The sequence below is a fragment of the Melanotaenia boesemani genome, chromosome 2, assembly GCF_017639745.1.
Source record: "Melanotaenia boesemani isolate fMelBoe1 chromosome 2, fMelBoe1.pri, whole genome shotgun sequence".
Lineage (NCBI taxonomy): Eukaryota > Metazoa > Chordata > Actinopteri > Atheriniformes > Melanotaeniidae > Melanotaenia > Melanotaenia boesemani.
Genome location: NC_055683.1, coordinates 37329346 through 37357302, shown reverse-complemented (window position 1 = coordinate 37357302; position 27957 = coordinate 37329346). Strand labels below are relative to the sequence as shown.

Genomic DNA, 27957 nt, shown 5'->3' with positions numbered 1-27957 from the left:
ATATTGTTTGGATTTCTTTTTGGTTGCTTGCTTCTAATTTTGATTTAATTAAAGCATATTCTGTTGCATGTTTAACCCCTTTTTGGTTACAAGGCTGAACGCCTCCACATGATCTAACCCCGGCATATAGCGTTACTCCGAAGATTGTCAGGTTTCAGATGTTTGTGTTTGAAGATAAATTGTTTAAATAAAGATGTAATGGTTTTATGAGAACCCATCTGCCCTGGTGCATTTTTTATTTGGACCTACCTTTTGGTATTAGGTTTTCTGGGGGTTTACCACCCCCAGATGGCAATGTCACTATTATTTTTTTAATAAATCTTTTTGTTGCCTTACCACCTTGCCACATCTGGATTAGGGTACATCTGCTTGATGCTCCTTTAGTGCTAACTTAGCATTAGCTCACAGTGGTATGTAGGCCGCTACGATCACGACCGAGCTGAGTTCTCTAACCAGTTTAAACAAGCTGCACTTCACTCCCAGATATTCTAGGCCAGGGGAGCAGAAGGTTCCAGTAAACTGTACACCACGAGTTGGTTTCTCAAGGAGAACAAAGCTAAGGTTCTCTTTGAGCATCTTTATAGTTTTCACCTTTAACGTGAAAATCTTGAATAACTGAGTTAATGTGTAGTCTCTAAATACACTCGCTGAAAACTAAATATGACATGGTTTCCCCAATTTATCTTAAAACTAATCTAGTGCTAGCGTATAACTAGATTAGCACTGCCACATTGCTTCATGCTAACATCAAGTTAATTGCCTTACATAACATTAGAATTTAAACAGGGACTAAATTTCTCCTAAAAATGTGCAGCCCCATGTTAATATTTTTAAACGGTAACTGGTAGTGATACTGATGATCCATCTAGGTCTGGACTTTTCTTTCCTTCTCCAGTGACCTGTCAATAACCCAGTGCCACCCCAGTCATCCTTCAAGCTCCGCCCCTGATAGCTGCCGTTTGAATCATGTCATTTGTGATGTTGTCCAAAGAGCTCCTTCCTCAGAAATCACAAGTCAGATTTCTGTTCGCAACTGAAGTAAATCTAAAGAAATCGTGCCAAAATGTCTGCTTCTGCAATTTTCAAAAATTGCACTGCACAAAAAAGAAAGTTTCACCACTTGACTTCAGTGAACAAAGCTAGCTAGGTCCAGGTTAAGTGGACATATTGGAACAAAAAGGAAAATAAAGGAAAAATCTGTTCAACCCTCAGGCAACCTAGAGTCATTTTAGGTCTCTTCACTTGTTGTTTTTGCAGTTGCAGAAAAAGTAATTATGAAGATCAATATTGATGCTAATCTTTGACATATCCCAGACTAATAATCCCTACACAAAATAAATTCCTGTCACAATCAAATAGAAAACAATTCAACCAAGTAGAGGAGTTAATGATGATATATATAAAAATAAATTTAAAAAATCTCATGTTAGCACTTTTAGATATGACCCAGGGATCATAACAGTCCTTTAGAGGAAGATGTGTATTTTTAAAGGAGGTCATTTTGGAGACCTTACCTGAAGTAAAACCTCTCTAATTTAGTTAGGTTTTACTTCTTCAGAGATAATGTTTGCTTATTCTATCTGATAGAGGTTTAGAGCTACATTCTATAGAGAAATTCATATTGATCCTGAAAATGGTTTGTGCTTTTAGGCTTTTTTTTTTAATTTGTGCCGTCTTAATTTTTCCATCAGTAACACAAACTTATCATTTACACACCTTATATCTCAGAATTGTTCTCTTTACTATGATTCCAAGAATATTGAGATAGTCTTTGTGGCTGCAGAGGTATACTAAAATGGTTAAGGCTTTCTATGATCAGCTAGAGAAGAGTCCGACTCTCCCATCATAAGAACAAGATCTTGGTGAAAAATTAATGCAACTCTGGATGGAAATAAATTTTATATTATTGTTGCCTCTTGGGTTAGGCATATTATTTTTTTTTCCAAATACACAGTAGCTATTATTTATTAAAGTTGTTTATTTAAAAAAAGTTCTCACTTGGCAACCCAGTAACTTCCAATCATCCTGATTAAACCCTTAAACCCCATTGATAAGAAAGCAGCGATGCAGACCAGATTGTGTTTCCTTTATCATTAAACAACCGGTTCTGAAATCTTTAAGCTCTTATGTTTGTGAAGTTTCACACCCAAACTGGCCTTGAATACTCAAAACCACTGAAACCTGCAACTCTATCCATCATCTGATCGGTTTTAGTCGCATCATGATGGCAAAATGTAAAACAAGATGCCAATCAGACAAAAGCTTAGATTACATCCCATTTTACCAATAAAATAACAGGTTTTATAACTTAGAAAAGAAAAAAATGTGAGCATACACCCATTAAATGCCAGATGGATGAGAGAAAAATCACAGGAGCAGCAGGTGAACCCACAGCGCCCTCTGCTGGACACATTTCCTACCTGTGCAGCCATAACCCAAATATTTAACCCAAAACTTTAATTTCTCTGTAGCTTCAAAACTACTTTAGTGTGGAGAGAAAGACTTGGTAGCCTTTGTCTTGTCATATGTACACATTTATTATAAGAAAATAAAGAAACTACAGACAGATGCTGCTAACAGCTATTTACAGAGTGGGAGAAAACGGGGAAGTTGGTCGGTGATAACATGTCGACTGATGCACAGATGTGGCTTCTCCTACTTCTTTGACATCTTGGCTTGTTTGTTTTTGGGAGGCGCCCACTTCAAGCACATGGTGTCCACTGTGGGTGAAAAAAAAGACGGAGTTAGACCAAAGAGGAAACTGTACAGACGAGTCATACAAGCTGCAAGTAAGAAAGATGGGGATGGTTGGACAAGAGGAAAATACAGAAAATGACAGGTTTTCATTATGATACAGCGTTTTTGCTGTTGTTTATTAAAAAGCAGATAAAACAGAAGTTGCGTACATAAAACTATTTTCCATCATTAAAACTAAAGACAAAAATGTAACAAGAAATGTGCACACACTTTTTTTGTAAGCTTTTGAAAGCCCTTTGTTTTTGCGTGAGTGCAGCAGTCAAAATGGATAAAGACCAGAATAAAAACAGCTTGTTTAGATTATATTAGACAAAACAAACAACCCCTGAAGCAACACATATCAGAGTACAACAACAATTTGTAAAGGCAGCATGGATTATGGAAACAAACAAACAAAAAAAAAAAAAACACATTAAAGCACATTACAGCTCAATACATATTCAAGTTTATTTGTAAAGCATATTTAAACAACCCCAGCTGACCAAATAACTGTGCAAGACAAAAACAAAATCCCTGTCAACAATAAAATAAACAAATAAAACAAAACAGGTGTAAAACTGCCCTATAATAAAACAGATAAAATACAATAAAAAATATAAATACAAATAAGAACATGGATACATTAAAAAGCCAAATGACAATCCTCAAGCTGCAGGAAACGCCAGTAAGAAAAGGTGTGTTTTTAACTAGGGCTGCATCTAATGACTATTCTGATGGTTGATTAGTCATCGACGATTAACACAACTAGTTGACTAATCGGATTATGTGTCTCATTATTATTAAATGGCTCTTATTTCACTTTCAGCTTTTAAATCTTGCATGAGGTTGTTATGGAAGTCCGCCGTGCCTCCTCTTTAAATGTTCGAGCATTGCAGATGTACTTCTGTGGTACACAAGATCCACTTTACAGATCTCACATGTATTTAATTGATTTTGTAAGTTTAATGTGAAGTTGTCCCAGACTTTCGGTGTCCTCTGCCACTGTTTTGTTCCCTGGCCCACCGCCATATTTTTCCCCTGATGGACCTTATTGCGCACTGCAACTCTCAGCAGAGATAAGAAAGAAAGACGATGTCTCACTCTGTAGTTTTTTTTTCTTTTTTGCAGAGAATAGTCGACGGTTAAATTTGCTGTTGAGAATTTTTATTGTCAACTTTTGTCAACAACGTTGGCTAATCATTGCAGCCCTATTTTTAAAAATGATTTAAAATGATCAGTGCTCTGTCCAGATCTAATATTAAAAGGCAGACTGTTCCGATGTCTGGGAGCAGCCACAGCAAAAGCTCTGTCAGCTTTACCTTTCAGTCACCTTCTGGGAACTGTCAAGAGCAGCTGGTTCATTGATGTCAGTGCTCTGACGGGACTGTGAAAGGTTAAAAGCTCTGACAGGTAAGGTGATGCTGCGCCATTAAGATTTTCAAAAACAATACAACTTTAAGCTAGATCCTGAACTGTACTGGAAGCCAGTGAAGTGAAGCCAGCACCAGAGTAATGTACTCACGTCGTTTCCTCCCTGTCAGAAGGCAAGCTGCTGAGTGTAAACAACACTCATGAAGGGCAGGAAAGAATAAAAACTTCACATCATTACTTTCCCAGATAACCATGACGTTAAAATGGATCTTAAATAAATGTGCTCTCACTTGGTAAATAAATTAGATCTATCTATATCCAGGAATACCTCAGAGTCAAGGTTTCCACAACATGTAAACGATTACGGTGCAATGCCACGGCAAAATAAAAGCTGCCATGGCTTCAAAATTGTGGTTTTTTGTTTTTCCTTTTTAGAGCCGTGTCTCCTCTAGAATGTTAGAAGGCGTCCCCTCCTTGCCCTGACGGTAAATGCTCTCAGGTAAAGCTTCAGATGGTGGTCACCACCTGAACTGTGTGGATCTACCTGTAATAGGTGGTTTCTTGTACTGGGCGCTCTTCAGATGCTCCTCCACCAGTTTGGGTGTCACACAGATGACGTGCTGACCCTTCCAGTATTTCACCATGTTGAGTGACTGCAGGGTGCTGATGATGTCGCTCTGCGTGATGCTGGTCATCTGGCTGTGAAGCAGATGGATGCATGAATGGAAACTTATCCCCTTTCATACTGGGACTAAATCAAAATCCAGTTGATGTTCCCCCTTCAGTGAGCTCTGAACATCTAGATGAAGTAGATATAGTCAGACTCTTTTCTAGAACAAGTTCTCATAGTAAAAGTTAAGCTAATAAAGGGTTTAAGATCTTTGTTTCTGCAGCAACAGCAGCCTCATTATGTGCGCCTACCTCAGATCTTTGATGGAAAGCGTTCCTCTGAAGTCCCTCAGGATCTCCAGCAGCACCCATGACCAGTAACTTCTGTAGCTCAGCTTCCCCAGATCAGACAGAGGCTTCTCAGGAGAACCCACAGTGTTCTCCAGCTTGGACAGCTCATAACCTGCACACAGCAGAGTCAAGCATTGTTTAATCAGAAGGTTATTTTCTCAGCTAATTAGAAGATTAATGCAAACACCATCCACCCTGGTGTGACATCTTTAAATGGTGTCGTCTATGTATAAAGAAAAGACTTTTTTTTTTACATCTAATGAGGTCAATATGCTGTAAAAAAGGAAAACAATCCATCATCTGCAGCACTACAAGATGCAACAGCCAAACAGAAAACATTTATTGCTATTAATTTCAATGAAAAAGCAAAGTAAAATCAGTTTAACTCACTAAAAGCTATGAGAAACTTTCCATAGCCTCTGCGCTGGTACGGCGGTAGCGTGAGAATACACGCCACGTTGTTCCCATCTGGAGACTCTTTCTCCTGAAAAACAGAAACCAAACAAAATAAAACTAAAGCTTCTGATGAGCTTAGCTTACCTCTCCTCCTACAGCGTGCTTTACACAGTGATAAATGAGGCAGGTCTGTGCACTTTTAAATTAGAAAATGCAGAAAATGAAGTGTCTGGGTAGAAAAACAGGAAAAACATGACCAGAAATAAATACAGAAACATAGCAATGTGTTTATAGTGTTTTGGTTTTATTCATGATACAGAGTTTTAGATCATGAACTTCTCTTTCCTAGAGTGGACACAAATGAAAAAGCACAAAACAAAATGAATAAAAGACTGAGAGGTCAATCCATGGTTAGGAAGCCGAATCATGACATTTGGGATGTCACAGGATGCTGCGTTGATTTCACAATAAATCACAGTAATAAATGCAGCAATTAATTAATCTTAACGATCCCTGGATAATGTGTCTTTAACAAAGTTAAACAACATGCGTGTGTTGTTTTGTTTTTGCTTGAGGTGTGTTTATAAGGGAAGGTACAGCAGAGGAAGAGTTATTCCCAACAAACTAACAGATTAAATCATGCTGGTGAAGCCAGGTGTGATTGTGGAGGACGGCTCAGCAGCCTGTAAAGTAGGGCATGAAAAAGGAAATCCATCCAGTTTCACCTCCTGCAGGAAAACCAGCAGCTTTGCAGCACAAAGTAAAGGGAATTTTCAGTAGGTGGGTTAAATCATGTTTACACTGAAATTAAACAGGTTTACTTCACAGTTCACCTAACCTTACATCATACAGCCGCAAAAAACTGAACAGCTGAGTTTTTGATGATAGTTTCTGTGTTCCAACATCACCAACTGGGTCTGTGGTCCATGTCTTTTACTGGTCAGTGTTTGATGGTCTGTAGAAGAAAGTGTATTTTATTCCAGATATGTGGTCTTGTTTCTTTACTTCTGTTGTTCCATGATTATTTGTGTCAAACAGCAGCTGGAAGTAAAAGCTAGCCAGATGTTTTCCTGCTTTCTAAAGAAATGTTCAAACCAGCCTCCCAAGTCCAGGTAGAGGTCCTGTAGCCTTTTCAGTCTCTGAGTTAATATGTAGGATTTATTTAATATAGAGATTTATGGCTACTTTACTTTGTTGTTGTATTATTTTGTTATGTTGACAAAAGATAGAAATAAATTAAACTCAATAAGGAGTGTTGATGTGATTTTACACATTTATAGTGCTGGAAATGAATCGTAGTTATTTCCCTGACAATAATCCACATCCACATCTAAAACCAGACAGGAGCTGCTGTAAAATTAAACTAAAGTGCAGATTCTTACATTCAGGACTTCAGTATAACTCACTTTAGAGAAATATCCGACGATATGCGCCCCCTGTTTGTTGACCTCAGTGAGGATGTAGAAGATGAAGGGCTCCACGTCAAAATACAGCGTTTTATGGTCGAGAAACAGCTTTGCTAGTAGACACAGATTCTGACAGTAGATCTGCAAACAGAGACCATAGCATGGCTAAATATTCCTACAGAACACCTTGTTCAGAGGTTCCAGATTCACCGGCTCAGGTGTGCTCACCTTGTGGTCTCGCCCGTCCACCTCAAACACTGATATGTTACTCCTCCTGTAGATCTCTTTTCCTGGAGGCTGTCTCCACTGACAGTGTGACTGAGGACGAGAACACATCACACAAAGCTCAACATCCACCTTCTTACATGAAACCTGACCTGATGAGTTCATGGATCATTATAAAGCTCAGATTTTAGTCTGTCTGGAAGCAAACAAACAGAAATGCTGCCTTTCTGCTCATTTTATCTGTTTTCTTGTGAGTTTAACAGGCTACGGCCTAGTTTTACTTCTTTTGTACCAATGCAGCAGTTTTAAGGACATTCACATGTCGTTAAGGTCACAGTTTACAAGTTAAGCCCCCCAAAAACCATCATTCTGAGATGTAATGAGGCATAATGGCCATCACACACCCTCCTTTGTAGGCAAATATCTTTACCCGTGTATAAATATTTATCATGAAAGCTTAAAAACTGCCTGTAAAAGCTGAACCTTTTCAATCCCAGTCAGCATGCAGGCATGATGTTTCCAGCCTCAGTCATCAGATTATGAGGCTAAAATAAAATTAATTTATCGATAGATATAGCAGCATAAAGGCCGACCAAAAGAAGAAAGCAGACTTTATTACTAATAGAACTTTGTAGAAATAACACATAGTTCAACAGTGACCAAGCCTTTTCTCATCTGCACATCATTCTCTCAAGTCTTGGCATTCAGGAGAAAAGATATTGTCATTGAAACAAACACACAACAGAAACTATTTCCATGTTTACACTTTTTCCTCATTTCCAGTTATTCCTGCTACTATTTACCTGCTATCCTCACTAAACCAACTCCAGCTCAGCTGCTTTTTGGCACCACCGTGCATCAGAAACATCTTCTTGGCTTTATTCCAGCCATAGAAGAGAATTATTTTTCTTCTTTTCAGACACACATAGAACTTTCTGCTCACTGGTTGATCTTTGGCTGCTCCTGATTGGACATTACCGTCAATCTAAGCTCTCTGATTGGTGGAATGTCTGACAGGAAGTGGCTTCATCATCATTTCCAGGTCTAAATAGAGGTCTCTTAGCAACTAGTAGTGATAGAGATCCTTTTTTTTCTGGATTGTGTTTTTTTTTTTCTGGATTGTAAACCTCTTGGATGGGATATAAGTGCCTGGAAAACTTCTATTCAACAAATCACCTAAAGGGTAAGTTATCTTTCACAATTCACCCCACAGAGTTACACACTACCGTTCCTGAGAAACTGCTGTCATTAAGTGATAGAGCGGCAAATCTAGTAGACTTTAAACGGTTAATACAACTCATTGAGTACTTACAAATATGTTCTGCAGTTACTATTACAAGTACAAAGTTAGTAGAACCTACAGAGCAACTACTGCAACACCAGACTATGAGTTAAAGAGGATTATCTTGAAAGATTTTTCTTAGCAAACATATTTCCTCCATGCCACAGGTTCTGTAATCAGCCCAAACCAAAACAGCAGAAAATCAGTTGATGTTCCACATTTGTTGACAAATCAAGACACAATCAAATTTATAAAAAAAGTTGGACTGACCAGGTGATATCTGAAAGTCTTCTCATATTTCATATATTTGAGGCAGTACTCGCAGATCCACAGCTTGGGCTGCTTGCCGTAGTCCTCAGGAAATGGAGAGAAGTACCAGGCGTCAATCTCAAAGTTTCCTATCTGGATCTTATCCACATATTTCACCTTGGTGATCTGAGAGAGATGTGTGAACTTATTTAACCAAACACTCTGCATGAACAGATACAAAACAAAGGTGAAAATAACCCACCGCCTCATGCTCTTTCTCCAGCGCAGCTGTTGTTGGGTCCATCTCTGCATATGTCTATAAAGGAAACTTCTATTAGATAAACAGAACACTTAAGAGCATTAATGAAAACTTGTTTAATATAAATGACATCTGCACCTTCTGCACATGGTTGATCTCATCATGCTTGCGCTTCTGGTTGCGTGTGATCTTCCTCTCGGGCTGGTCACCTAGATCTCCAACACCTCCGATCTCTGTGCTCTTTCTTACCGCATCCTTCACAGTCTTGGTGAGCGCCAACCGGGACTTACCCACCCATTCATCCAGGCGTCTGTTGACTGCAAACCAATTTAAATCACTTTGGGATCCATCAGTTGAAAGAATGGAGGGAGATTTTGCAAATACAGGAGGTGTGAAAATGTACTTACATCCCACATAGTGGACATAAAACTCCTCTCTGCCCTCCTGCTCATTCAGCCGGGACTGAATCACCTCTGCTGTGTCTGAAAATAAGTCAAATACGTCCGTTTTGAGCTTTAAAGGTTTTGAATCATGCAAACAGTAACGTTTAGACAACATTTTGGCTACTTTCTACTTTTGTTAACACCGTTATGTGTTTATAATCTGTGCCCAATTTTCCAGAAAGCTTTATCTAAAACGACTTTTTCACTGCTAACGTTTATAACCACAACAATGTCAATTTTCACCAACAATTCAACAGAATTTTGTGACATTTTATCCCATAAAACGGAGTAGTAGGCTGAGTTATCAGAATCAGAGGTGAACAAGCAGGAGAATTTTACATACGCCACGTTTTATCAGCTCTTTGACACAAATACGTCTCTCCAATTTCCACCGACACCTCCTGCTCCCTGCCACCTAGCACCGCGCCTCCGTCTGGGGTGTGCTGATTACTCGAGCCGCCGGTTTCTCTCGAGCGACTCAAGGCCTCCGTTTCGTCCTCTTCCCCGCAGCTGCCGTTAGAGGAACATGGAGCCGGGATACTACCGTCCAGGTCCCCCCGTTCACTTTCAGGGCGACTGGAATCCAAATCCACATCCATTCTGGGCTCAGAGTCGTTGCTGTTACTGTAGTTCTTGTGAAACGTGTTCCCGCCAGTCATACCTGAGAAATTTCTAAACAACTGCACGCCTCGACTCTGCGCAGTTTAACTACGTGGGAGGGTTCTTCCGCAACAACAACAGAAGAAGAAAAATAAAAAAATCTGTCAAGATGGCGTCACAAGCTACGTCCGCCTCATTTTCATTAGAAACTACATCTCCCATGATTCAAAGTACTGCGTCATAGATGATTTTTTTTTTATTTCAAAACGTGCTTTTATTATTTTTTGTTTCAGCGTATTGCGTTAACTTGGAAAAAAGCTTGTTTTATTTTCATAATTAATGCATTACAAAAGATGCTACTATGTTTTGGGGAGATTTTTTTTACAATTTCCCTTTCGAAAAATATTTTTAATTTAATAATGTTTTCTGCTTGCCAACCTTATTAACAGACTACTTCTAGACAAGAAGTAGCTGTTTTCTGAAAAGAAGCTCAAACATGTCCCATTTGTTGAGTTTAGTTTTACAATACTCCTAACAGATTGGGGGGAAAAAAACAAAAACAAAAAATTTACCCTTTTTTTCATCTTGTTTCAGAAAATAACTAAATTCTTTTTCTTTCTGTTATTAAAATAAAGCTGTCTTATTATTTCAGAAGAAATTATCACTTTTTTTTGTAAAAATTATTTAGTTAATTGAGAAAAACAGGAAGCCTTTTTTCCTGTTTTGGTAAAATTGTCTCCTTACAAAAAAAAAAAAAGAGTTTTGGGAGTTAAATGATCTTGTTCAGATTTTTTAAGTGAATGCCATTCACCTCTGACCCCATTACCATAACATACTACTCAATTTAAGTTTCAGAAGAACACAATATTTCTATCTCTAAACACCAAAATTACTGTCCTGGATTAAACTGCTGTATCCAAGCTTTATATATATATATATATATATATCATTTCTATTTTGTACCGTATTTGAAATGCTAGATGTTTTTACTTGGCTTTATCTGTTAACGGATGCATAATTTTACCCGATATTGAGACACACATACTTTTGAGGAGCTTAAAAGTGAATATTTGGTCAGAGCAGCTTTATTCTTTATCCCAGTCTGAACCCTCTTAGAGAAGCTTTCTGTCATTTCTTCAAGAATCACCTTATTGCTGCTAAAATCCTATTTTCTGTTAAACTGTCTGATCTTTGCTGGTTTTTACAGAAATGAGAACAAATGACATCTTTGTGTAAATAAGAACTTGAAGATCCAGTTTTATTTTTCTTATTTGCTAAGTTTTCTGTTATGTGCTGACCCTTGAGCTTGAGAGAGGAGTCATTAGTTGTCTTGAATGATTCACAGGTTAGAGTCAAGTCCCTCTGAAAATGGTCTGGTACTAGAATTGGACTGAAAATGAGGGGAAAAGCAGAAAATCTTCAAAGAAAAACTCAGAAAGATATAGAAATATTGATCAAGATTGCTTTTAATGATTACAAGTAATTCTGGCTCCTGGTTGTCCACTAAAGGATCAGAAAAACCTTTTCACTTTTGTTAAAACTTATTAAGCTTCAGGTTTCCATCCAGTGGAAATGCCCCAGTTAGTACTGAAGTTTTCCTGAATACAGGAACTGAAAAGGGTATACATTCAGCGGGGCCACTGTGTGGTATTTAAATTATTTACCGTTACTTTGGTTATTTTATGGTACTGGTGTAGTGTTTGAAATGGTTATTCATCTACGAATAAAAAATATTTGTAGTATATTTCCACCTGAACAGAGTAGAAGTCAGCAGAGAATTAATTTCTTTTAGTATTTTGTAGCTTTCATGACATTAAATTACAGAGTCACACTTCCACACACCAACATCCAGAGCAGTTTTAATTTGTAGTTTCCTCAAGTGGTTTAGCATCACAACAAAAAGCAGCAACCATCTGTATCTGATTTCTGTGAAAGTGCATACCAGACCGGGGGGACATGGCGACAAACGGGAGGATTGGAGACGTCCGTTGCAGGGCTTTAATTTAACCAGACCCATGACGGAGGCACACACACGCTTGTTCGTTGACCCTCCTGTTGCCCTTTGTCATAGCACCTCCTCCCTTCCTCTCTCCACCACCTTCTGCTGGAAGCCCCTGTCATGATGACCACGGCGGGGTCCGCCTCCTCTGCCGCAAAGGTTAGCCCCTCCTCTGCTTCTGGAGGGTCGACCATCCCAGTGGTGCCGTGGAGGTCCAGGGGCCCCGGAGTGTAGGACAGGTCGGTGAGGGCCCCTTCTTCTTCCCCGATGGCTGCAAGATGCTGCAGAGTCTGCAGCATCTTTAGGGCATTCAGCTTCCAAACCTGACTGGTATGTCGCCCGATGGTCTGTAGAGGCCTGCATCTCCTGGTGCTCTGCAGAGACTTCCCTGCTGGTCCTGGACTGGCATACCTCCAGGTCCCCTTTCATGTACTGGACATGATCCCCCCGAGCTTTGGCTTTGATTGATTCCTCAGTGCTGTCAGAGGTCAGAGACAGTTTGTCCAGATACTCTGTGATAGGAGGGGCTCTGCTGTGTTGTGGTCTGGACCTGCCTCCTTTTCTCAGTCCCCTTGCCTGGTGTGGACGCCTCTGGCCCTGAATGCCTCTACAGTGGGCCTGTCCAGTAGCAAACTGGTTCACTCCGACACCAGTTTCATTAGAGGTGGAGGAGGATGGGGGTTCAGGAGAGAAGTCAACTTCAAGGTTTCCATCTTCAGCAGCAGGAGGAGCCTACAGGAGGCGACATGCATCACTGTTAAAGGTCCCACTCTAGCATTTATTACACCCCCCCAAAATCCCTATAAGCTCGCTTTTCCCTCTCAAATTTATACATTTTATGTTTTTGCTTATATAAAAGCATAAAAAAACAAAAAACAAAACAAGTGGCTTAAAATAGCATTTTCTTCATTCTGTGAACAGCAATCTATAAATGAGGAACCACCAAATGTTTTATACGACCTTTTAAGTGTATTTGTGAAAAAAAAACTGCAAATAAGAAAATGATTGCAGGTATAATGCAAGTACACCTGTCCATGGTGGAGAGACTTGGTTTTAGCAATCTTGCAGATCGATAGATGAATATTTAATTGATGCGAGAGGAAAATGAGAGACTCAGCAGCACTTACAACACTACCAAATAATTTTAGCTAAACATTTTTTACATTTTATTAAAGGGCTAAATAAAGATTTCAGATTGAAAAATATATAATTTTTTTTCTTGGGTCGGGCTTTAAAGGGTTAATATGTAAGAAGAGGACATGAATGCAGACATTCATCAGTAAATTCCTTCTTACCTCATTGATATGGATGAGAAAGCGATTTGATTCCACCTCGGGGTCGATGATCCCTCCTTTAGATTTCTGTTTTTCTAGAAGCTTCTGGAGCTTGCACCACTTCTGCTGAAAATCTGAGCCAATTGCTGCTTCATCAAGCTGACAGAAAAACACAAAGCCTGTCAGTGTTTTCATTCGCAGCTGACCAGCCACTCTGTGGGGTCTGGGTTTACCTCGGGCAGCTGAGGCGCTGGAGACGACAGGAGCTGATCCACATCGTACATCAGGGTCTCCCTGCACACCGGACACACCACCGTCAGCTCCTGTTGGACCAGTCAGAGTGAGGATTCAGGATGTCTTCAGCTGAGGGGGGCGACTTATTTGTAGAGTTTCTGATATCTGACCTGATACTTGGTTCCGTCTCTGGTTTTGTCCTCCTCCAGCTCCTTCTCCAGCTGGTGGAGCTCCCTCTCCGAGTGGCTGACATAGCGGCCGAGGCAGTGGGAGTGGAAGTAGTGGTAGCAGCTCGTCTTGGTGAACGTTTCCCCCTCCTGAGAACCAGAGACAGCAAAGATTTCAGCAACAATTCTGGAAACATCTGCAAACGTTTCTAGGAAGTAGCTCACCTTAAAACCATAAAGGCAGATGACGCAGTTTCCATGAGGAATGTTGCTTTCAGTCAGGATTTCTTTAGCTTTCTGGAGGAGAAAAGTCAGCTTACAGAAAATCACTGCACAGAAACTAAATACTCTTTTCAATAACAGCTAAATAAAGATCAAACGTACTCACCTCAATGAGCTGATACAACATGGGTGAACCCAGACACGACTGAGCCTCCTCATGGAGACACCTCCGGACACTTATGCAAAAAGATTAGAAACTATTAGGTTTTACATCACTGTTGAAAGTTTCTGTGCCGGTAAAGGCATAAATGAGAGTTTGTTACCAGCTGAGTTTATCATCAGAAAGCCCGCGGGGGTTATGAATGGAGATGGCAGGAGAGGACGAGGGATACTGAACAAACAGGAGGACAACAGAGTCAAAATATTGTTATATTCACTGATCAATGATTTAAAGGTCCCATATTATACACTTTATTCCCAATCTGAGACCATTCATTAATATCTAAATGAAATATTTCCGCCATGGTATGGACAAATCGACCCTCAGTTTGAGTGCAGCGGCTTCTCTTCACCTCCCTCTTTTAGCAGCTTCAGAAATGTGCCGTTTATGGTGGGCGGAACCCTGGTGGAGCAGCTCAGCTGTTAGCTCCGCCCATCGCATCGCCCGTCATGAGGTGATTGACAGGTTAGGCCTTAGCGGTTACTAGACGCTGATTACAGCGTAATATATTTTCAAGCTATCAGACTAATAAGGCCGAAACGATAAAATAACTGCCAGCTCTTACCTCTCCAGCTGTGTCACGGACAGTTGGTATTGAACCTGGCTTCAGCTTCAAACGGTTGGCGAAGCCTGCTTTCCATGCCCCCATGTTGTGGAAACAGTCCTCTTTGAAATGCTGGCCACAGACATGCAAAACCTTTGGAAGTTTTCCGGGTACATTTCCTCCAAAAATAAAATTAATCCACTCAGTCCTCGTGGGTTCAGTGGATGGAAGTAAAAAACGTTTTCGTGTTCATTTATGCAGCCACAAACAGAACAGTGCTTCTGTCGCTTAGCCATGTCCGCTAACGAGGGTTGCCGAAGAGGGAAAAACACTGGGCGCTAGGTGATTTTTAGAGGGCGGGCTTTGAGAGCCGGTAGACGGGTCCATCGCTCTGTGGGGAGTGGTTATTGTCCCTTATGACGTCATAACGTACACGCTTTCAAACAAACTCATTTCAGCGCTTACTTCCCTAGAGGTGGAGCAGGGGGGAGAGAGAGCGCCTGAAAGAGTTTCACACTTACGGGTCTCCTACACATGCGGGGGGACCAGTATGACTGTTCCAAAACCATTAAAAAGTGAATTTTGCATAATATGGGACCTTTAAAAAAATGTGAGTTAAAGTTTGAAATACAGCACATGAAAAGGCCTTTCAAATTCAACACGTAAAATTTGTATATAAATAAAGTTGTTTGAATCGTGTACATGGATGAATGACTAAAATTCTGATTATGTTCTTGGAGGGTTACAACACTGTAACGGAGTCTGAGAGCAGGATGAGATAAGGAAGGGCGTACCCGCTGATCCAGGGTCAAAGTCAGGGTGAGCCGGACAAACTGAGAGACCGAGTCCTCTGCTGTGGACGGGTACAGGACCAGGCTCACCTCCCAGCTCCTGAAACAAGCAGCAGCACACTCACCAAACAAAAGAAAAAGCGTGGCCAGATTCCAGTAACATATCTATGAACTTAACACAAAAATCAGTTTCAACATCTTTTTAAATCATCAATAAATGAACAAGAGTCACTTAATTACCTAGTAGAGACCAGGAAAATATATACTTTTAATACATTAAATATAAAAATAAAAAATGAAAGAAAAGAATTTTTTTTCATAAATAAAAAACTAAACATTAAAATAGTGTTTCTTTTGATAAATAAAAAATAATGAAAAAGTTTGAAAGTTAAATAAAATGTATTTTCATTTTTAAATAAAAGTGAAAAAAAAAAATTTAAATAAAAAAAGAAAAATTTAAATATATTTTCAATAACTGATAAATGATTTTAAAGAATTAATGCTGATTAATGTTCAGTCTGTTTTTCGCTGCCTTTCCGTAAAACAACAATAAATATCTTTTCTGGTTAGTAAAGCGATTCTTCCTTTTTCATGAAAAGGGAAAAATTGGACCACTTGATGCTGAAATCAGATCAAAATAATGGACCGATTTCACAATAAATAATAATAATAATAAAAAACTTTGTATGTAAAATACTAAATCATAGCTAATTAATCTAATGAGCTGATTATTAGGTGTTGGCAGACTTGAAAGTAATGGAATCTCTTATAAAAACTAAAATCATTTAATTTCTTTTCAAAACTAACCAGGAAGTCGTCTCTTCCAGTTTGTCACTTTATATAAGGATCAAGAAATTCCTGCCAGAACTGGCAAAAATAATCTGGAGACCAGAACTACAACATAAAGCTTTTCCAATTGTAAAAATATCAAACATATTGCAACTATTCCCCATAAAATACTTTTTTTGTAAAGAAGGTTCCATTCTTTTATGTACTTTTTCATGCTTCTTCGCTTTTTCAAAGTGAGATGAGGTAACTGGGGACCCCTAGACTCTAGATAATAACCTAAATAATAATAAATTAACCTGCCACTCAATATTCTTTTAAATCTAATCTGAAAACTCACTCTTATCTTGGCTTGAGTTCCATCAGGATTTCATGTCTCTTTGTTTGAATTTTTTATTTTTGGTCAGTTTTACAGTTTTTTTCTTGCTTTTAAGTTTCATGGTATATGTTACACACTTAAAACATTCTTGCTCTTTAAGTCTGCAATAGAAATAAACTACAAACTACAAACATACTACTAGTCCCACTCTGTAGGTTTCACGCTTTTTGAATGGAGGTAAAATATCTCCATAATATCTTTTCCTGGAGTGAAATAATCCATAACAATTTACTGTGGAGCTTTAATTTAACTCTTTTTCTGCACATATTCAACGTAATACTTATCCTGGTGAACAGAATGTGCCCAATAAATAAACCTGTCTTGTATATATACACTGGTTATTTTGAAATTTGCCGTTTTGACCTCTATACTGAACAGACATCCACTAAATCATCAATCAGAGCCACAGCTAATGCAGTAATGAGGTGGAGTGATCAGCTGTTTTCTCACCCCTCCTCCGCCCTGTCCACCTGCAGTTCGTCCAGGTAAATGGACTGCAGCACCTCGATCTCAGACTGCACACTGCGGGCAAAACATAATTATTTTAACTTGTGAGTCTGCCTCAGTTTACCGTTTTATAACCCGTTACAAAAATCTACTTAGCGCGTTAGCTTCCATCAGCTAGCAACCTAAACCTGCGACATTTTTATCAGATTTTACCCAGAAAACAGCGGCCAGCCGTAAGCGGGTTGTGTGGGTAGTAAATACAAAGAGTGTCATGACATTTTGTGGACGGAATTCAGATGTGTTGTCAATAAACTCACTCGCATTCCGCTGCCATCGTGATATCTCGGCTGGTAGCTGACTGGAGCTAAGCGGAAGTAGCCTTAGAACTCTAAGCTTCAAAGTAATTTGAGACGTTAACTAACTAACTAAATAACTAACTAAATAACTAGCTAAACAAATAAATAGTAAAACTCTGAAAATCAACACACCGTTTTAAATTTGAATGAGAGACGTGACAATCCCGGTGGAAGGCCAATCTTATTTCAATTAAAGTGTCAGTGTACTGTTGACCTGGAAATAAAATATAGCTATTTAAAACCTATTATTTTTAAAAAGTTAACCGGATGTGAAACTACCCTTAATGTGACTAACTTTACAGCTGTAGGGTCTAAATGTACTTACCAACTGTAACCACCAGAGGGCAGCAAGAAACATTTTTTCACACCAAGTTACACCATTATCATATCTTGACGAATATTTTTTAACTGTATAGCATAGACTTATTTTCTATTATATAATCTGGGTTTATGTTAGCTTTAAGTATTTTGCATATTTTCAACACTCAACACTTTGAACATAAATGTTAATTTTGGGTTTTAGTTATTTAGTTTTATTTAGTGGCAGAAACAGTAAGAAGAAGAAAGGAAAGGACGATGGTTTACAGAGCACAAAGGACTGTGGGAGAAGGGAAGAGGTTTATAGGACACAGGATAGTGTTATATTAAGACTTAGATTGGGACATACTTGGCTTGATACACTGTATGATGGGTAAACCTGATACAGGTCGGTGTACATACTGCAAACAAAATTAAAACATGTAATGGTTCACTGCAACAGATTTGAGACAGAAAGGAAGGAAATGATAGATACACCAGGGCAATGAAAGTAACATTTGAAAATCCAGGTATTTTACAGGGTAGCTCAGGAGAGGGTACGTACCTAATCATAATTCATTTTCTATCTAAAACAGGGCTGATAAAGAATCCCGTCCCACACTCCTTACCAGTGGGTGGCACATTTGCACGTTGTTTGCCAACCGCCAATAAACTGCAGAAGAAGAATAGAGCGCAAACCACAACGTAGAAGAAGTAAAATCAGGAACCCGCCATGCAAGAAGGATGTAGTCTTGTTATGAATTAATATCCAATGTTGTTACCAATTTAAGAAAGTGATCATTTGGAAATCGACAAGAACTAAACTGAGATGTATACACGTCTGTACGCTGGTATAACGTGACAAAACCAACTGAAGTTTACGAGTTGGTTCTTTACTTGTGGATAAAGTGTGAAAATGGAGGAAATGGTGATGGACTCGGACTCAGTGGAAATGTCTGGACCCGGACCGCATCACGGGCTTGCCGATGCGTGGGAAACTGTCACAGCAGCTCTGGTGAGTAGGTTGAGTCGTGGACTCAAATAGCTAACTGACCCAAGCGAACATGGAATGGAGCGCTGTAACCGAATTCCACTGAAATATCTGACATTTTAATGCTTATTTGCTTGTTGTGATGGTTTGTAACTAGTAAGACACGTGACCAGAAGTTTTACTCATCGATAGAAGTACTCGGTTACATTCGGCATTTTTATTGACCTTCCAAAGCTCAGGCCTAACATGTAAAATATATTTCTGATTGGAGGTGGACTATGATGCAGGCTGGTTATTGACATTCTCTTTGGGTCCATGTTTAGGTGTCTCCTAGCTGCTCTGTGTCTGACCAGAACATCTTGGATTGCCTGGACCTGCTGTGCGGTCAGGGTCTGGGTCAGCTGCTTGGCATCTGGCTACTGGAGGGTATGCAGATGCGTCTGTCATCCTCAGTGGTTCCCGAGTTCTGGTCTGGACTGAAACAGCCAGAGAATGAGCTGGAGGAGCGGGACAGGGCCTTGGTTCTTCTCACTGCCTTCAGGACTCTGCTGGACCGCCTGGAACCTTTCCTGAGCAAGTAGAAGAAATTAAGAGTTGATAAGATCACGTATATTAAAATCAGCCTCTTTAAAACACCTCTTCCTCCTCACAGGTGGTTTGGAGAGACTGGGGGCATGGCAGGATGAGGGTCGCAGTGGACTGTGTGGGCCGGGGCCCAGGGGCCTCAAGGAGCGGGCATTCACCACCATTAGGGCCCTCCTGCTCTTCTCTCCATCTCCAGTCCTACAGGAGCGAGTGCTGGAGTTTTACAGCAGGACCTTCTCCGTCTACATGAACCACGAGGGGGGCAGCGAGGATGGTGTTGAGGCTCCAGATGGCCCTGAAGGAGGGGCCTGCCCAGGCTGTGGGGTTCTAACACAGGAGTGCTGGTGTCAGGGGGCCTTGGAACAGCTGCAGGAGCTTAGCCACATACTGTTAGTGGATGCTTACATGTTCAGAACTTCATGCTTCCTCTGTTATCCGTGGCTGATCAGGTGTTGCCATGTGGTTGTAGATCAAAGCTGCAGCTGCTGGAGTGGGTCAGCTCCGAGGCTGTTACCTCCATCCTCCACAAGCTGATCGAGCAGCGTATGGACCAGCACTGCCGCGGCGAGTACGAGCGCTCGTTCCTGCAGGAGTTCCAGGAGGTGAAACAACCTGCACGTCTTTCTACCGGCAGGTTTCTCCTCTTATCGTCTGCTCGCTCTGAATCTTCCTGTCTGTGTGTGAGCAGTGGTTGGAGCTGGTGCTCGGCTGGCTTAGCAAAGTGTTTGCCAGTGAGGCGGAAGGAGAAGGTCCGGTCTCTGGGGGTCCAGGCAGTCCTGGTGCGCAGCCCAAGAGCTCCATCATGAAGCAGTGGAGATGCCACATGCATCAGTTCTTCTGCAGGATCTACGTCAACATGAGGATCGAGGAGCTGTTCAGCATCATCAGAGGTGAAACTACTAAACTGGTTTATTACAGCCATGTGGAAGATTCAGCACCACCTACTGTCCACAATACGCTCATTCATTCACTTCAAACCAGCTAAAATAAACAAGTCTGATTAACATGTTATACAAAGCTTCAACAACCAAGTAAAAAAATATGAGAAAATGACCTCAAAACTATCATTGAGCACGGCCATGTTTCCATGGTAACACTCAGAGATCACTCATAGGTTGTGTTGTAGTGGAGATGTGTAACACATCACTCAAAATGTTTGGATGGGCATTTTAATGCAGAGGTTTTCTTTTATTTCCTCAACTTCCTGTTAACAAAGTCAACTTTATTTACAAAGCACTTTAAAAACACAAGTGTTGACCAAGGTGCTGCACAGGTTGTAAAAACAAATGCAATTAAAAATGAGCATACATAAAAGAGAGGAATAAGGCAGCGGCACCAGCACTGCGGTTTGAAAGCAAGAGAATAAAAATGCGTCTTTAGTCTGGTTTAAAAATGTGAACTGATCGTGAGGTCTTAATGTGGGGACGGAGGCTGTTCCACAATTTGGGATCAACAACTGAAAAAGCTCCGCCCCCTCTTTGCTTTAATGTAGACCTCAGAACAGCAAGAAGGACTGAAGTGGGGGGAGTTTAAAGATCAGAGAGATAGGAGGGAGATGACCCCTTCGAAGACTTAAAAACAAACATTAAAATGATAAAATCAATTCTAAAATGAACAGAAAGCTAGTGAGAGGAGGCCAACACAGGTGGTCTGTGGTCTATGGTCGCCCTTTGCCGTTCTGGACCGGCTGCAGCCGAGTGAGAAGGGAACGACGCACACCCGAGTACAAAATGTTACAGTCTCTGACAAAATAAAAGCATGGATAATGTAACCCAAAGACATATAAACAAAAAGTTTTGGAAACTGTCCCAGTCTGTTCTACATGAGCTCATCATCGTGCCCTTCTTGTCCTCCAGTTCAAGTTCATCGTTCTGATTATGTCATGATTATTGATTTTATTGATACAATGATTCTCAGAGAAATACCATACCAACTTTATTTATAAAGCACTTTAAAACAACCACAGCTTGAACAAAGTGCTGCACACAAGGAAAATCGTGATTAAAAAAAAATTTAAAACAAAAACATCAGACACACTAAAACCAATTAAAACCAATTAAAAAAAGATCAAATAAAAGCTTAGTCACGCTGGGGTTGAAAGTCAAAGAATAAAAATGAGTTAAGACAAGTTTTAAAAGAGGACAGTGAAGGGGCCTCTCTGATGTGCAAAGGCAGATTATACCACAGTTGTGGAGGAACAATGGAGAATTCTCTGTCCCCTCCTCCTGGACATCGGTACCTGCAGGAGCAGCTGGTCAGCTGTTAAGGCAAGGCCATTTAGACATTTAAAAACAAACATAAGTTTAACATGAACCCTAAAACGCACAGACAGGTAGTGGAGTGAAGCCAGGACAGGAGTGATACGTTCTCTTTTATAGGTACCCGTTAAAGGTCATGTCAGTCCTGGACCAGCTGCAGACAGGACAATGAAGACCGACTCACTCCTAGTTAAGTCTGTTATAGAAATCCAAGCGGGATGAAATAGAAGCATAAATAATCATAATAAGGATTTTACATTTGTTACGATTATAATGTGTTAGTTAATTTCCCATCACTATTTACACTCCTTATGTCTTTTATTTACTTCCATCTTTTAATCCCAACTTAACAAAATAATAAAGTAAGAAAGTAAATTTAGCATCAATCTCCTCTGCTGTGTAGAATAAATAAATCTGGATTTGTCTCAGAGAAAAAGGATGAAAAGCCAACAGGACCTCTACCTGGACTTGGGAGGCTTCTTTCTGGAAACTACACTATAAAAATGCTTTTAAACATTTCTTTAGAAAGCAGGAAAATCATCTGGCTAGCTTTGAATTCCAGCTGTTTGACACGTAAATAATCCTGGAACAGTGGAAATAAATACAATTTCTGCTACAGATTATTGCACTGACGACTAAAAAAGGAAAAGTAATTTAGTCCATTAGTTTGGAGGGAATAACTTCCTCTGCCGTACTTTCCTGCTCTAACGCAGAAGGAAAACAAAGCAACACACGGAAGTTGTTCAGCTTCGTTTTCCTTCCTGATCTGATGATACATTTCAGATGTAATCCTTTATGGAAAGTGATGATATTGAGGGATCTTTGTTAGCTAATCGTGGTGTTTAATAGAGCTATTAACAGTGAAATCAGGTAATGGTGACAGTACTAGTTGTGAGTACATCTCAGTTTTTTCCTCTTATTGTAAATCAGGTTTTGCTTGACTCTCAGTTTTCCTCCATCTCTTCCAGATTTCCCAGAATCCAAAGCTGCTATTGAGGATCTGAAGTTTTGTCTGGAGAGGACCAACCAGCGACAGCAGCTCCTCACTTCGCTCAAATCTGCCTTTGAGAGCCGTCTGCTGCACCCGGGTCAGTTACTGTGCAGCATGCAGGACGTTTTTTTCAGAGATGTTCGGTTTTATTTAGTTTCAGTGCTTTCCTGTAGACAAGAAAAATTGTTTAGTCTCTATAGTTTGAGAAGAAAAATGAGGCCTGTAGGTTATTAACAGGGAATCTCATCCTGCTGTTGATTTATCTGGTTGTCCATAACACCGCTTTACAACGACATAATCTCAGGGCTTTACAGATCCATTGTCATCCAATCAGTGTTCATACAGCCGATTCATAATAAATAATGGCCTTGTTAAGGTTACCAACTGATTGCACTGAATCTTGACTTTGAGTCAATCCTCCATCCTGAGCTGCACGGGGCGGCGGGCGACCATGGAAAGGTGTTGACTCTTTCCCTCCTGCAGGTGTTCACACATCAGACATCCTCACAGTTTACATCTCGGCCATCAAAGCTCTCAGAGAGCTCGACCCCTCCATGGTCATCCTGCAGGTCGCCTGCCAGCCAATCCGAAGGTACCTCAGGTGAGTCTGTTTACAGCCACACAGCCTTATCACGGGGTCAGTTCCACATGTTGATTCTTTATGGGAAAAAATCTTCAATTTATTCATGTCATTGAGAAACAGTACTGTCATGGAGAGATACTTGATTTATTTTAAAAGTTTGCAGGGACCATGTACAGTAAAAATATTATGCACTGCAACAGATTAGAGCTTCCTGGCTAGTTTCTATCTGCAATCTTTGTGGCAGGTAAGAAATTTAAAAGGATTTAAAAAAAAAATAGAAAAAAGAAAATAGGAATATAAAAAAATAGATGATAAATAGGATTAAAACATACGTAAAAAGCATTATAACATCTGCTCAGTGTAAACACAAACAATACCAAGAAAGATCATTTCACACACTGCAACAGTGCAAACATAAGGTAAGCAGTGGAGGATGGATGGATGGATGGATGGATGGATGGATATTTCTGCATCATTTGTGGAATTAATTATTTAATTAATAAAACCCTGTAAAAACCTCCAGAATTTGAGTTGAAGGCTGGTGGGTGAAGGATTTGAAGAAGAGAAAAATAATTTTTCTAAACAACTTAAAGATTTAGTTGGTAAAATTCCACAAATTTGAACCAAAAGCTGCAACTTCGGTTCAGGAAGAGTTTTAACTATCAGGTGAACATGAGAGCTCCAAATTTAAACAGAAAACTGTTTTGGAAATTAATGCAAAATCAGATATTTGTAGCTAGAAACCAAATGACCACATTTAACCGTATAGTTTCAGGAAACATGAAATAAGCGAAAAATAACATTTCGCTTTAACCTTTTAAAAACTGAGAGAACTGATGATTCCAAAATGGGCCAAATTGGTCATTCTGGAGATGCTTCCTAACTAAAACCTCTAAGAAAAGGTTTAGATGCATCATTCTATAGAGATATTCATGTTCAACCTGAAAGTTTTTTTTTTTAGGCAAGTATGAAACTTTATTAATTTGTGTCATGTGCCATTTTCATTTATTCTTCACCAGTAACACATAAACTGATTTTTACACATCCTAATAGTTCGTGGTTGTGTGTGTACACTAGGAAAGTGTACACACACACACACACACACACATTTATGAAAATGGTGGAAGTACAGACATGCCAGCAGGTGTATGAGTATTCAGAGGTACTAGTGTGTAGTTGTCTGCTTGCAGCAAGTCTGCACACATGCATGTATTTTTTGTCTGTTATTTAAAAATAGTAAATTCTGCTAAAAATAAACAGATTTTGACACATCTTAACTAATCTCATGACTCCAAAGGTATTTCAGTAGACCTTGTGGTTGCAGAGATATACTCGTTTCAGTATGGGGATGACATTTTAGAGCAGAGGCCTAAGAGAAAGTCCCAGATCAGACCTCAGAGGAGCTGAAGTAAGGAAGCGGCTGCGTTTTGTTGTTTCAGGACTCGGGAGGACACGGTGAGGCAGATCGTGGCCGGTCTGACCGGAGATGCAGAAGGCTGCACTGACTTGGCCTCCGAGCTGTCCAGAGGAGACCCGGTGACTCTGGAGATGCAGGACAGCGACGATGAAGGCAATGACCCAGAGGACTGGACTCCAGACCCGACTGACGCCGTACCTGGTCAGTAAATGCACCGTTTGAGCAGCGTTTTGCTGCAGATCAGTGAACTGAAACTTGCTTCTGATGTCAGATAAAATGGGCTCGAAGCGGCGTTCGTCTGACATCATCAGCCTGCTAGTCAGCATCTATGGCAGCAAGGACATCTTCATTGACGAGTACAGAGCTGTGCTGGCGGACCGGTTGCTGCACCAGCTCAACTACAACACCGCCAGGTACGACTGAACCAAACATCATGTCCTCTTTTAACTCAGTAACGATGTGCTTGAGTCTCAGCTGTGGTGTTGACGTGTGTTTCCAGGGAGATTCGTAACGTGGAGCTGCTGAAGCTGCGCTTCGGAGAGTCTCACATGCATTACTGCGAGGTCATGCTGAAGGTATGTGGCCACATCTTATTGGTCGGTGACCATGTAACTGTCAGATACGTGAGATTGTTTGTCAGCATTAGCATCATGTGTGCAGGACATGGCGGACTCTCGCAGGATCAACAGCAACATCCGTGAGGAGGAATCCAGGCTGAGCGAAGATGAGCAGCCGCCGCTGTCCCTGTCAGCCATCATCCTGTCGTCTGAGTTCTGGCCCACGCTGAAGGAAGAGAAGCTGGAGCTCCCCCCTGTTGTATTGCAGGCCATGGAGACCTACACACACCGCTACGAGAAGCTCAAGGTGGGTCCTCCGCGTTGAGCTGATGATGCAGAGATCACTTTTCCAAACCCTGCAGTCCCCTCTCAACAACAGCCAGCTGCTGCTTTATGTGTGTTGTGTTTGCTGTCTTCAGGCAATGAGGACGCTGAGCTGGAAGCCTCATCTGGGCTCAGTCACCCTGGATGTGGAGCTGGAGGACCGAACGCTCAGCAACCTCACCGTGTCCCCCATCCACGCCGCCATCATCCTGCACTTCCAAGAGAAAAGTAAAGTCTTCCGATTTCTCAAATTTAAAGTTCAGTCAGACGGTTTTCAGATGTACACATTACATTTCAGACATCTTAAAACAGATGTTTCATTTTAGTTTCTGCACAGTTTGAAATATTCTTGTAACTAAAGTATTTCTGCACTTCATTTGCTGAGTGGTTAAAGAACTTTTGACAATGAGACTGAAAGCTGTAACGATGTTTTTACGGAAACAAAGAGCCCCTGGAAACTGTGTCCCTCTGTTGTCCATCAGGTTCGTGGACACTGGAGGAGCTGAGCGCGAAGCTGGGCGCCCCGAAGGAGCTGGTGCACAGGAAGCTGGCTCTGTGGCAGCAGCACGGCGTGCTGAGGGAGGAGGCGGGTGGCCGCTTCTACGTGGTGGAGATGGGCTCATCCAAAGAGAAGCTGGAGAGGGGGGTGATGCTGATCGACAGCGACGAGGAGAGGGACTCCAACACCACCACCCAGTCTGAGCAGAGGGAGGAGAAGCTGCAGGTGAGTCCAGAATCTTACATTGATGAGTTTTATCCAATCAGTTTCTACTGTGTCGTCATTTTGGGGCTGCAGCTAACATGTTTTTAGAAAAATACCTGGAACATCTTATAATAAAACCAGGTCAGTGATAAGTTTCACCTGGCTGTCACTGGTGTCTTTTGTAAGTTTTGAAACCAATGTGTCTTTTTAATGTAAAAAAAAAAAGATTATTTATTATTATTTCTTATTCTGACAAGATAATAAAAAAAATGCATGTGGATTCTGAGATTTTCTGTTCTACCACTAGATGGTCAGATCTGCTCTTATATTTAATCAAATTTCTAAATATAAATACAAGTTGCTAAATTCTAAACCTTGCACGCCTAGATTTGCATAAATCTGTCTGTAAGAATTGAAAAATGAAGGTTGAGGACTCTGCGTGTCCACAAACATCCTCACAAAGATAAAAGATGAAACGTGGCTCCTCTAATCACTGTCCCTGCAGCTGTTCTGGGCCTACATCCAGGCCATGCTCACCAACCTGGACAGCATGACACTGGACCGCATCCACTCCATGCTGCGGATGTTTGTCGCCACGGGACCCGTCGTCACAGAGATGGACATCAACGAGCTGGAGGCCTTCCTGCAGAAGAAGGTCAGGGAGCACCAGCTGATGGTGTCAGCAGGCGTCTACAGACTCCCCAAATCTAACTGATGGAGGACGGCGTGCTCATTAAAGAGCAGGAAAATGCTTCAAGCTGCAAACTCAGTGAGAAAAAAAATCACTTGTCTGTGTGACATGAATGCAGCTGAACTGAATATGTGAAACATGTTTGTTATGAAAAGCTCTTTCATGTCTCGTGTTTGCCTGAACTCAGCATTCATGTCACAGCTTTTCCAAACTTCTGACTTTAATATAAAATTTGTACATTTGGTTTTTATTAGTTTTACAAGGAAATATGTCTCAACTTCATTTAAAGCTACAAATTATTAAAGAGGTTAAACAGTATCCTACTGCAAAGTCACCCCGATCCTTACTGAAGTCTGATTGTTTCATCTTAACACAAATATCTAACCAGCTAATAACACGGCAGCATGTAGTCACGTAGACATGGTGAAAACGACTTAAAGCTGAAACTGAGCGTAAGAAAGAGGATTAAAGTGACTTTGAACGTGGCATGGCTGTTGGGCTGAATATTCACTTAGATTTTTACACACAACCATCTCTAGGGTTTACTGAGAATGGTCTGAAAAAGAGAAAATATCCAGTGAGCAGCAGTTGTCTGGACCAGGCAACTTGAGTCTCCATTTCAGCTCCACATTCAGATGCTAGGCTCACAATTTGGTGGAAACATCATGAAAACATGGATCCAACCTGCCTTGGATCAACACTTCAGGGTTCTGGTGGTGTAATAATGTGGGGAATATTTTCTTGGCCCACTTTGGGCCCCTTAGTACCAACGTTTCCTGGTTTAACCACCACAGCCTACCTGAGTATTGTTGCTGACCATGTCCATCCCTTTATGACCACAGTGTAACATCTTCTGATGCTACTTCCAGCAGGATAATGCTCCATGTCACAAAGCTCAGATCTCCAACTGCTTACTGGAACATGACGATGTGTTCACTGGACTCCAACGGCCTCCACAGACACCAGATCTTAGTCCAGTAGAGCAGCTTTGGGATGTGGTGGAACGGGAGATTCTCATCATGGATGCGGCCAACAAACCTGCAGCAACTGTGTGATGCTGTCATGTCGACATGGAGCAAAACATCTGAAGAATGTTTCCAACACCTTGTTCAATCTATCACACCAAGAATTAAGGCAGTTCTGGAGGAAAACTGGGTCCAACCAGATACTAGAAGGTGGAACGGTGAATTTTTTTTCTGTTCATAAAAAAAAAA

At 40.7% G+C, this 27957-nt stretch overlaps 3 protein-coding genes and 1 long non-coding RNA gene across 4 annotated transcripts; 1 reads left to right on the top strand and 3 right to left on the bottom strand.

Moving 5' to 3' along the window:
• Positions 1 to 2518: 2518 nt before the first annotated feature.
• kat8 (K(lysine) acetyltransferase 8) lies at positions 2519 to 10064 on the bottom strand. Its single transcript, XM_041975509.1, has 11 exons — positions 9671 to 10064; positions 9292 to 9366; positions 9023 to 9201; positions 8888 to 8941; positions 8647 to 8811; positions 7098 to 7187; positions 6870 to 7010; positions 5458 to 5551; positions 5029 to 5179; positions 4652 to 4806; positions 2519 to 2720 (listed from the first exon to the last, which is right to left on the bottom strand). The coding sequence occupies exons 1-11, from the start codon at positions 9984 to 9986 to the stop codon at positions 2656 to 2658; spliced, it is 1485 nt and encodes a 494-aa protein (XP_041831443.1). The 5' UTR covers positions 9987 to 10064; the 3' UTR covers positions 2519 to 2655.
• A 1636-nt stretch (positions 10065 to 11700) lies between these two features.
• On the bottom strand, positions 11701 to 17408 carry rnf25 (ring finger protein 25). Its single transcript, XM_041975892.1, has 10 exons — positions 17308 to 17408; positions 16994 to 17065; positions 15382 to 15478; positions 14147 to 14214; positions 13990 to 14059; positions 13827 to 13898; positions 13605 to 13751; positions 13434 to 13523; positions 13222 to 13359; positions 11701 to 12658 (listed from the first exon to the last, which is right to left on the bottom strand). The coding sequence occupies exons 1-10, from the start codon at positions 17322 to 17324 to the stop codon at positions 11993 to 11995; spliced, it is 1437 nt and encodes a 478-aa protein (XP_041831826.1). The 5' UTR covers positions 17325 to 17408; the 3' UTR covers positions 11701 to 11992.
• Positions 15906 to 16512, bottom strand: LOC121633711. Its single transcript, XR_006009115.1, has 2 exons — positions 16423 to 16512; positions 15906 to 16094 (listed from the first exon to the last, which is right to left on the bottom strand). It is a non-coding gene; the product is annotated as an uncharacterized LOC121633711 (long non-coding RNA).
• Positions 17409 to 18322: 914 nt separating the features above from the next.
• anapc2 (anaphase promoting complex subunit 2) lies at positions 18323 to 27061 on the top strand. The gene is made up of 14 exons (XM_041975200.1): positions 18323 to 18658; positions 18958 to 19207; positions 19287 to 19608; positions 19689 to 19821; positions 19908 to 20109; positions 22446 to 22565; positions 22952 to 23069; positions 24491 to 24669; positions 24740 to 24881; positions 24968 to 25043; positions 25129 to 25332; positions 25445 to 25577; positions 25832 to 26073; positions 26558 to 27061. The coding sequence occupies exons 1-14, from the start codon at positions 18560 to 18562 to the stop codon at positions 26765 to 26767; spliced, it is 2430 nt and encodes an 809-aa protein (XP_041831134.1). The 5' UTR covers positions 18323 to 18559; the 3' UTR covers positions 26768 to 27061.
• Positions 27062 to 27957: the final 896 nt, after the last annotated feature.

Bases quoted from the DNA above. Each gene is read 5' to 3' on its own strand.
- anapc2 (XM_041975200.1), top strand. From the start codon at position 18,560: ATGGAGGAAATGGTGATGGACTCGGACTCAGTGGAAATGTCTGGACCC. The intron at 20,110-22,445 runs GTGAAACTACTA...CATCTCTTCCAG, and splicing joins GCTGTTCAGCATCATCAGAG to ATTTCCCAGAATCCAAAGCT. The intron at 25,044-25,128 runs GTATGTGGCCAC...TCATGTGTGCAG, and splicing joins ACTGCGAGGTCATGCTGAAG to GACATGGCGGACTCTCGCAG.
- kat8 (XM_041975509.1), bottom strand. From the start codon at position 9,986: ATGACTGGCGGGAACACGTTTCACAAGAACTACAGTAACAGCAACGAC. The intron at 7,188-8,646 runs GTCAGTCCAACT...TCTCGTCCTCAG, and splicing joins AGACTTTCAGATATCACCTG to TCACACTGTCAGTGGAGACA. The intron at 7,011-7,097 runs GTGAGCACACCT...CTCTGTTTGCAG, and splicing joins TGGACGGGCGAGACCACAAG to ATCTACTGTCAGAATCTGTG.
- rnf25 (XM_041975892.1), bottom strand. The intron at 15,479-16,993 runs GTGAGAAAACAG...TGCTTGTTTCAG, and splicing joins GTGGACAGGGCGGAGGAGGG to GAGCTGGGAGGTGAGCCTGG. The intron at 14,215-15,381 runs GTACGCCCTTCC...CTGTTTGTTCAG, and splicing joins CTTTGACCCTGGATCAGCGG to TATCCCTCGTCCTCTCCTGC.